The following is a 9,733-nucleotide window of genomic DNA, read 5'->3' as shown; positions in this document are numbered from 1 at the left end:
ATAATAATAATATTATCTTATTAGTTTTATATATATAAGAACTTTGGTGCCTCAAGTGGCCTATTGGGCATCTTGACAGCACCGTATTGGTTGGTGAATTTTGTTTTTTTTTTCTTTTTTAGTTTAGTTACCATAATAAATGTAACTTAAACAGACGAAACGTCAATTTTTTTTGTTTTAGTTCCGGTATTATATCACCTGAAACAAACCGACCGAGTTCACGCAGACTTGAGGCCTGATCTAAATCCCATGACCGACAACGCTCGGCTTTTACCAATTCGCAAGTTTCCTGAACCCCCCCCCCCCCCAAAAAAAAAAAGAAGAATTGGTCGCTGCTCCACCTTAACTTTTATATTTTTTCATTTTTAAGTTCCAGTACCGTAGCGTACATAATCAAAACCAACTGAATTCGTATCAAGTTACTACCACAATGCTCGGGACCGACAACGCTTGAGTTCTACCACCGCCCATGTTAACCAACCAAATAAACGTCCTCTTAAATATTTTGTTTTCTTATATGTTAATGTTATTATATGTTGATTTGACGAATTCAATTTTTGGGTTAACGCTTAAATTTTACCAGTGGTGTCAATATCGTAACGAATGTAGCTAGTAGCCCGAATACTGACTGAATTTGTGTCAACTCATCATCGTAACGCTTGAGTTTTATCAATGATCGAGTTTCAACTTTGTGGTTTTGTAGCTGCCATTGCATTAGGTCGAAAAACTAGTTAAATCTATAAGTTATTGTGCGTCGTTAAAAGCAAATCCAAGTATTGAAAGCTGTCAAATTAACTAAAAGTTAAATTTCTTGTATATATTAGTGATGTAGACGCCATGTCACGATTTTATTGACATGGATCTACGTTTTGTTTTGTTGTGTTTTAAGTTTATTTTGTACATACAATTTCTTCATCTCTGACAATTAATGAAAACTATTGATAAATCAAATTTGGTTCAAATCGCATTTAGCCATTGTTGAATAAATCACATATATCTTAACTATATAAAAACGAAACCTTCCTATATTCTCTTAAGCTACCAAATTGTTTTATTTGTAAATGGAGTATTATTATAATGCATTTGACTCGAATTCAAGAGTATATGTCTCAACAAACCCAAATAGCCCTTAAACGAGTTATAACATCTCATTAAATTAAAAATTAATCTCACTAAATGTTTGATATGAAAATTTTATAAAATAGAGATATACTAAAAATTAGTATCCTACTTTTTATTATTTATAATTAGTAAACAATTTTATAATAAAAAAACTAAGCGGATTATGGGTCTCACCAAAATAGCTTTTAAAAATCGAGTTATAACTCCTCATTTATTTGTATAGATCATACATAACTCAAATCGCTTTGTATGGGTTATACCACCATAGGTTCTAAGATAGAAATAAGAAAACACTGAGTGGTGTTGATAGAGAGAAGAATGTCTACACTTGCTAAGATATATCCATGAATATTACAATTTCATTCAATGAAATAAATACGCGAAAGTGGCATTTATGACATTAAAATCACCACGTGTTGGTTATTTGTTTCACTAGACAGAAAGAAGTTTGTTGTTGTAGAGATTGATCTATCTCTACGCGGACACAACGTTCCGCACCATAAAAATCTATAGTCACGCCTATCTCCACGTGCCTATACCGCATGGTCTTAAAATGTTTGTAGTTGTTAGTTAATATTATTATTAACAATATTTGGCTTATTTTCCCACCTAAAAAGACGTGGTCACATGGGTGGTTAATGAGACAGTTGTTATTATACTAGACATCAATTCCATTCTGTCCAATTTCTCTAGTTTTTATTATTTTCATAATAAATAATTTTAAAGTTCATAACTCAAGACATGAATGTATGTATGTATGTATCTTTATTCTTTACCGAGAAAAAAACTAAGGACTCCAAGAAAGGTGTGACTGGAATGAATCATTAAGTTTGTCTAATAATATACAGTTGCATATATATTGTTTTGAAATACCAAAAACAAAAACACGTACATGACAAAAGGAAAAGAATTATACAGTGTTAGCAGCTATACACCCAGCCCAGCCCGACACGACCTGACCTGACCCGACCCGACCAGTCTTGTGCATTAACCGCTTGTACAAACCTGCTCATATTCGACCAGTAGCCAGCTCATAGCTTTATCTTTCTGTATTTTCCAACATGACTAGAGTATTAATTAGCTAGATTGATCAAGGCTTTCTCTTGTCCATCTTTGCCTGAATATTATATCACTTCTTTGCTCCTGATGATTTTTTATCGTCTTTCAAAATAACCCGTTTTTTACTTCTACTACTACCTATTTGTGAGACGGTTGTGTATGACGCGTGTATCTCGTGTCTTTGTTTAAGAAGCTCTTCAATCTACAACATAGATCGAACTGAATCATATATATATGCCCTTCCTTTATCAACAAATATAAACCATAAAAATGCACATACCGTTTGCATTTCTTGCCTATATCTGCTTGTCATATCGCTACATTGTTCAAGAACCTAAGAAAACACAACAGTAAGGTTTATTCATGAAATTAAAATGAAGGATTCTCTAATGTCTAAACCAAACCTGTCTATATTCAGTTTCAAATTTAGCGATTTCCGTTTGTTTTGAAGAAATATGTGCTTCAACCGCGCGCAGATTCTCTTTTTCGTTAACAAAAGAAGCTGTAGAAAGAATTTCAATTGTGTAGCTAGCACTTTTAAAGAAATTGTCACCTGCACAAAAAAAAATCAAAAGGTATATAGTGTGGGTCAGCTATGCACACATTAGACTTTCAAATAAAAATCATCAATCTAACCGTAAATAGCGAATGTATGAACACCAGCTTTTAACTCGGTAATCTCACACGGCTCAAATCCTTCTAGCTTTTTAAAGAAAGCGGTATCCGGATCCTTCTTAGCCATCTGGACCCCACTCATCATAGAGAAGATGATAATAAGTTCATACATTTGTATTATTGAAGTAAGATAACTGTCTGTGTAATGTGTACTCACTAGGCTAGATTGTTGATCCAATCTATAGACAGGGAAACCAAGGAAATACATTCCAGCAGCTGTCACCTTTCCTTTTTTTGCACTGTCTTCCTGAAATGGAAAAAGTTTAACTTATTAACTTTTAGGCCACAAGAACCATAACAAGTTTAATTACTGCGTACCTGCAGAGCGAGATTCAGTCCACCGTTTTCATCGCGCTCAAAATATAAAAGCTACATATAGAGATACTCTACTTATTAAGTTATGATACTAGCTAATGAGTAAATATCACTGTGATAGACATATTTACAAACCTTGAACTTGCTTTTTTCTGATGATTGTGCTCGGAAAACTATTCCAGCCTGTGCTTCCTTTTCTGTTATTCTAACAGAATAGAAATGAGCACATCGCCTTTCAACCTGTTGAGAAATGTGAGATGTCTTACGAAATACACGCGCACCCGATTAAAACAAAGGAAAGCAAAAAACAACAACCTTTCTGGAAACAGGCTTTCCCAAAGCAAGTGGAAGGGTGGGGACTGCACCGTTGATCGCCTCCTCTAACACGGTTGCTGATACAAGAGTTTTTATTGGCACTCCAAGTTTGCTGTCACAAACACGTTTTAAAAACCTCAAATTCAAAGGCTATTTTACACACAAACACAAGGAATTAAATAAAAATAAAGACCTGAAAAATGCAGCAACCATTGTACTCATAGCTCCTAAATTAGAAAGATCAAGCTCCAATTCCTGGGTTTCAGCTTCAATAGCCTGAATTAGATATCAAGGTTATGATGTGAATGTGAACATACATACATATATACATATATAATTGAATTGATCAGTAGTGACTGACCTCAAAACCAGCAGTGTCATAGTGTTTGCGTTTATCGGGATCAGATAATATATTATACGAATAAGTGATCTCGTTAAACATATCAGCTGATTTAGGGTCATTTGCATTTTTGTCAGGATGGTACCTAATAAATTAGAGAAAACGTAGAAATGAAATAAAAAGGAAATCTTGAGGTCAATCATGATATATATATCAATAGATAAGAGCATATATATAATAAATAATATAAGATAAGATAATACTTCAAAGCCAATCTACGGTAAGCGGTCTTGATTTGTTGATCTGTGGAGGTGACAGAAACACCAAGAACCTCATACGGGTCTCTCCTTAATTGATTATCTCCTTTATTATTATTGTTATTGGATCTCGGCATTCTTTAAAACCAAAAGTTACGGGATCAAGTATAAGAAGAAAGCATGGACATTTATTTGGAGAAACCCTCAAAAGGAAACTGATTTTGATTTTGATTTGGAGGAGATGATGGATAGCTTTCTTTTCTTGGAAAACAAAATTAGAAATCAAGAAATGGAGGGGAAATTAGTTGGAACTCGTTTCTTTTCATCTTTTCTATTATATTATAATAATATCAGTTTTGAACTCACGTATTACGGGAATGTTTTATATTATCTGTTTATAATATTTATATAATTTTTTAGATTTTAATTTTATTTATTATAAATAAGTTAATAATATACTTAAGGTTTGATAATGAAAGAGTTTCACGAATAAATAAATGAGATCTTATAACCCGGTTTAAAAGTTATCTAGTTTGGTGAGACTCATGACCCGCTTATTTATTTTATTATAAAACTGTTTCTTAATTATAAATAATAATTTTAATTTCTAGCTTATCCCTATTTTATAGGATTTTCAAATCAAATATTTGATGAGATTAATTGTTAACTTAATGAGATGTTATAACCTGTGGGTTACTAGGTTTGGTGAGACTCATACCCGTGAAGTCGGGTGTAATGCATGAGAAACCGTGAAGACAATGCCGTCAACGGACAGCTGACAACAAGATATTTTCTGATGAACATGAGAGTGATGTGTCCGATGACTTAGTTGAGCTAGCGGCTCAATGGGCCACTAAGGTTTTTCCCAATGATCCTCTGAGGGTAAGTTGGCGGCTTACTGGGTTGTTGAGGTTTTTTATTGGTGGTCAAGTTTGACTGTAAATAAAGGAAACTGGATGCTGATTTGTAGCATTCCAATTGTGAAACATTTCCTCGAAGGTTGTGCCCAACACTTGATCTTTAGCTACCTGCCGCATATCCAACCTGCTATTCTGTTACTGTTAGACGTGCCCCCGGTCTCTAAATGAAGTAGAGATTTTGTCTGATCACCGAAGTCGTAGCCTGACGACTTAGCTAGTTCTTAAGCTTATATAGGTAATGATTATTTGTTTAGATTATTGTTATTATTATCTAAGCTAAGACCATAGACAAGGGGTATAGTTAAATCTTTGAAAGTTTAAACTATGGATATTAGTTTTTCACATAATGGTTTTAACAAATGTATGTTTTTTTATATGAAGAAACGTCTCTTTAATTAAAAAAAATTTGACTAGTCAAACATAAGGTCGAAAGCTCGCATGTTGTGATCGCCTATAAATAATGCTTTGTTTTGAAAAAAAAAATAGTATCAGATCGACTATAAAGTGAGTTTAACGTTTTTAAATGAGGTTTGAGACTATAAAGCCAGGCCCTATCAAGGTCTAATATTAGATCATTTTACATGATTAATGTATTATGACATTAGGTCAATAAACATAATCAAGTGTCAAGATTATCAACATTGATTATCAAAGTAATAACAAGGTGAATATTAACTTTCTACAAAGTTATTTACTCTTTCAAAACTATTGACGTTAATTGATACAATGTAATAATTAAACACTCAAACAAATATTCACATATGTCTGAATCCTTACATAAATGGTATGTATTAAGCATACCACAATCATACTTGCCATGCGGCATAACTGTCCCTGAAGTAGTTTTTGCGTATGTTTTGCTTACATGAGATAGGATTGAGATATGCTGAATCGTTAAACGATGTTGTTGTATGTGAGAAATTATGAAAGCAATTTTTACTCAAGTTAACTTTATTAACCCGCATATAGCTTATATATTTTCAAAAGTGTTTTTAGGTACTTAGAAATGAGGATATAAACAATGATAGGTGTTGAAATGAAGATTCTTAGGCATAGTGTATAGCTAATGATTGAGCTGATTTTGTAAGACCAAATCATTGTAAACTTGTTTTAAACAAATAAATTCTGTAAACGATAAGGGTGATTAATACTCTATGATCGTAAAAAGTGAATATTATATTTAAAAACATTTTTCGCTGCGCAACATATCGACTTTAATGTATTGACAAATTAAATTGGTACCAATTGTTGGTCATACGTTAAGATCCCTGAGGCGGGTTGTGACATTAACCCGTTTTATTTTAAAGAAAAATCAATTTGGGTGATAACTTTAAAAAGAAAAAAGAAAAAAGAAATGGGTTTTGGAGGAATTAAAGATTGAAAAGCCTTTAATCTCGCTGTCTTTATCACATTGTGTTTCAAATTTTCAAGCATCGCTTCAGTCCTTCAAATCACTTTCTTGTTTACCTAATCTATTAACTAATTTCGTCATGAATACGTCTGTAACATTATTGTAGCTGTTATATTTATTTGATATAAAAAATATTATAAATATCACATGTCAATCTTTCATAAAGAACTAGTATTAAACATCGAGAAACCAATAATGCATTGATAGCATATGCATAATAGAGTCGTCATAATTTGTAAATTATCTATATGTATATTTTTAACCCTTTTTTATAAGAATAATTTAAACTATTGTTTTCTTCCCCTAGCTAATCTATTCCTTTTCCACAACTACTATATATTATATTTTTATGATTATAAATTCTAAGTTATCTAGAAGGACGTAATGGATGAATATATATATTATTAGTCACACTTTATCAACTCTTGTTGGTTTGATGCTTGAAAAAAAATAATAATAAAACAAAGACAAGTGTGCATATACAGAAATAATTTAAAATTGAGCAAATAGTAAACAATAATTCATGACAATTCCTTCTTAAGAAACCAAACCATGGTAATCAAGCAACATATATAATTAATTAAAAGTATATATAGTATATAAATATTTTAAATAAGTCTTTCTTACATATATTAATTAAATTAATAATACAAAATTATAGGTTGGTCGCCATACAAATTAATTTAATAACAAATTAGAAAAGAAAGGAAAACAAAAATCTGCTCTAGTTATTAATTTTCTTCTTCATCAAGCTAGATCTTACAAAAACAAATTAATAATTACATATAGGTTTCTTGAGAGAAAATGGATTAACTTTTTGAGTTACATGATGGAGTTGGAGCTCAAACTCAACTGAAGATCCAAATTCGTCCCAACATACTTTTGTTTTAAATTTAAATGATCAACTGGTTGAGAAGAGGAAGAGGGTTTGATGGCAAGTGGCCTCATCATATGCATGTAGTCGTTCCCTGATCTTGTGTTGTTATCAACATGTGTAAGAGTGAAGCTGCATGAATCCCTGAAGGACAACTGCATATCATCATCATGATCATAATCATACCGCCTAAAACTAATATTAGACTCGAATTTTTCAGGGTCATGTTTGTAATGAATGTAGGGTTGGAGGTAGTAGTTGATTCTTGCCCTTCTTGCTTGTAATTGCAACCTTTTTTTCTTCAATCTTTCTTTCTTGTGCGCGTTCTGATGCCCTCCCAACGCTTGCGAGTTTATGAACTCCTTGAAACAATATTGGCACTCGAATTTCTTCAAATTTGTAGGAATCTGATCATTCTTTTGTGTCCTTGGCGATGAAGAAGAATCTACGCTTTCGTCACAAGGATGCAGCTCGAAGCCGAATAACTTGAGTTTTTTCTCAACATATGTTTGTGTTGAGTGTTGATCACTTGCATCTCTTTCTTCACATGTTGAGGAGGGAAGATCAGACACATTTGTTTCCATTATTTAACATATATATGTTACAAACTAACTAGGGTTTGAAACTGATGTGCCAATATGGGGTATGGCATGTCTACCTTTTATAGAAACTCATAACATTGTTTCTTTCTTCGTTTTTAATTTATTTAGTATTATTTTTTTAATAAGTGTGTACATCATGTATAATTATTTTAAACAACCCCAAGGTAGAGAAAAAATATATATAAAATAAAAGAAAAGAAAGAAAAAAGAGGGTAAATAGTCAAGATAGGGGAAGTTTGTGTAAAAGCAAATATTTGTTATCCTCCACCTAAAGTAGGAGACATATATACCTTAATTTAAGAGGTTGATGCCACTTTAAAGTATTATTTTAGTTTTAAATAAATTTCTACATTTATTATGTGCATTAACATTTATCTCTTATTTTTTTAACACCTATTACTTCTTCTTAACACCACCAAACCTTTGCATTGTAAGATTTGAACGGTATACCATTATCAATAGGATGTCCTCATGAGTTGATCACACAGACACATGTCACTACTAAAAAAACAACTCATTTCCTACGAAAAATTTCTACATGTAATTCCAACAAATTCAGACAAATTTCCAAAAAAAAAAAAAAACTAGCCATGATTTTGCTACAGTATTGCAATAAAATAGTAACAACACCACTTTTCGATGGAAAATTGTTGCTAACTCTTCAAAAAAAAACATACATTTATCAAATATGTTTATTATTTTGATTGGAAAACTATTAGAAGCTATTATAAATACAATTATTTGTGTTGTCTATAGCGTTATGCTTTAGTTAAAAGGTTGTAGTAAACTAGAAAAAAAATAGGAATATTGGATTTTAATAATCCCTATTAAATGGTATTGGCCGATAATAATCTCTATTCATTTTATCGCCACTGACGGTCCCATATTCAAAAAAGTTGGCCCCCAATAGTCTCCCGTTAAATATGACTTAACGCCGTTATAGTTTTTTTCTGAATTTCAAACCAATGTTTTAGGACTTTTGATTGGTGTAAGACTTAGTTCGAAACAGTGCTTCAAAATGACGAAACAATGCTTCAATTCGGGTGTTTGAAATTACAATCAACCAAAATCAAGTCGTTTGAATCATTGTTTGGAGCTAAGTTTTATATCATTCGACTCGTATCTTCCTTCTGGTTAATAGCCCTAAAAAGTTAGTTTGAAATTCAGAAAAAAGTATAACGTCGTTAAGTCCTTTTTAACGGGGACCATTGGGGGCCAACTTTTTTGAATTTGGGACCACCAGTGGCGATAAAATGAATAGGGATTATTATCGGCCAATACCATTCAATAGGGATTATTAAAATCCAATATTCCAAAGAAATAATAAAAATTTAATAAAATAGGTTTTTTTAGAAAATGATAGGAACTTTGCAAAAACACATATTTATAACAAAAGTTGTTGGAAATATGTTGAAAATAATTTTTCCACTATTTGTTTTTCTCACAGGGTTTTTTTACAAAATCGTTAGAAAATAAGTTTTCAATAAATTTTTAATGGAAATTATCATAAGAAAATAACTCATTTATTTTCTAGTAATGATGCATCATCCTTAAAGTTGGAGCAGTATTATTTTAATATTTTGGTAAGAAAAACAAAAGTCAAGGAAAGAGGGGGTTGTATTCACCTGGAAGGAAAGAAGTCTTCAACTGCAGCAAATCTAGTGCTTTAAAATATAATAATATTATTAACTAATATTAATATTTTAGTATTACTTTTGTTGACTAACTGATTAGTGGATTAATTCTTGTAGTTTAAATATTCTCTTGCGCTATCTTGGATATATTCCCCCACAATGCTATATTTAAGTCAAATGTGGTTTTAAAGTCTTTATTATTAATTGGT

The 9,733-nt window shown here is 31.7% G+C and overlaps 2 protein-coding genes across 3 annotated transcripts; both read right to left on the bottom strand.

Moving 5' to 3' along the window:
* Window positions 1-2,547: 2,547 nt before the first annotated feature.
* LOC143578762 (chaperone protein dnaJ 16-like) lies at window positions 2,548-4,418 on the bottom strand. Of its 2 annotated transcripts, none has more exons than XM_077062244.1 (9): window positions 4,090-4,418; window positions 3,848-3,971; window positions 3,680-3,762; window positions 3,487-3,598; window positions 3,307-3,411; window positions 3,175-3,225; window positions 3,014-3,103; window positions 2,818-2,923; window positions 2,548-2,734 (listed from the first exon to the last, which is right to left on the bottom strand). In XM_077062244.1, exons 1-9 carry the CDS (start codon window positions 4,218-4,220, stop codon window positions 2,568-2,570), a joined length of 969 nt encoding a protein of 322 aa, XP_076918359.1. In that variant the 5' UTR covers window positions 4,221-4,418; the 3' UTR covers window positions 2,548-2,567. The 2 variants fall into 2 exon arrangements, with proteins under 2 accessions (XP_076918359.1, XP_076918360.1); XM_077062245.1 differs by having other exon boundaries at window positions 3,680-3,741.
* Window positions 4,419-7,236: 2,818 nt separating this feature from the next.
* On the bottom strand, window positions 7,237-7,872 carry LOC143578745 (uncharacterized). Its single transcript, XM_077062227.1, has one exon. The coding sequence runs from the start codon at window positions 7,870-7,872 to the stop codon at window positions 7,237-7,239; it is 636 nt and encodes a 211-aa protein (XP_076918342.1).
* Between the last annotated feature and the right edge of the window lie 1,861 nt (window positions 7,873-9,733).

The sequence above is a fragment of the Bidens hawaiensis genome, unplaced genomic scaffold (genome assembly GCF_021521415.1).
Source record: "Bidens hawaiensis isolate Kalapana, Puna unplaced genomic scaffold, B.hawaiensis_p1.1 tig00029330_1, whole genome shotgun sequence".
Classification (NCBI taxonomy): domain Eukaryota; kingdom Viridiplantae; phylum Streptophyta; class Magnoliopsida; order Asterales; family Asteraceae; genus Bidens; species Bidens hawaiensis.
This window is presented reverse-complemented; position numbering and strand designations above follow the sequence as displayed.

Excerpts from the sequence above, each read along its gene's own strand:
- LOC143578762 (XM_077062244.1), bottom strand. The coding sequence starts at position 4,220 with ATGCCGAGATCCAATAACAATAATAATAAAGGAGATAATCAATTAAGG. Across the intron at positions 3,763-3,847 it reads ATGACACTGCTGGTTTTGAG|GCTATTGAAGCTGAAACCCA; the intron begins GTCAGTCACTAC and ends TATCTAATTCAG. Across the intron at positions 3,412-3,486 it reads GAAAGCCTGTTTCCAGAAAG|GTTGAAAGGCGATGTGCTCA; the intron begins GTTGTTGTTTTT and ends ATTTCTCAACAG.
- LOC143578745 (XM_077062227.1), bottom strand. The coding sequence starts at position 7,872 with ATGGAAACAAATGTGTCTGATCTTCCCTCCTCAACATGTGAAGAAAGA.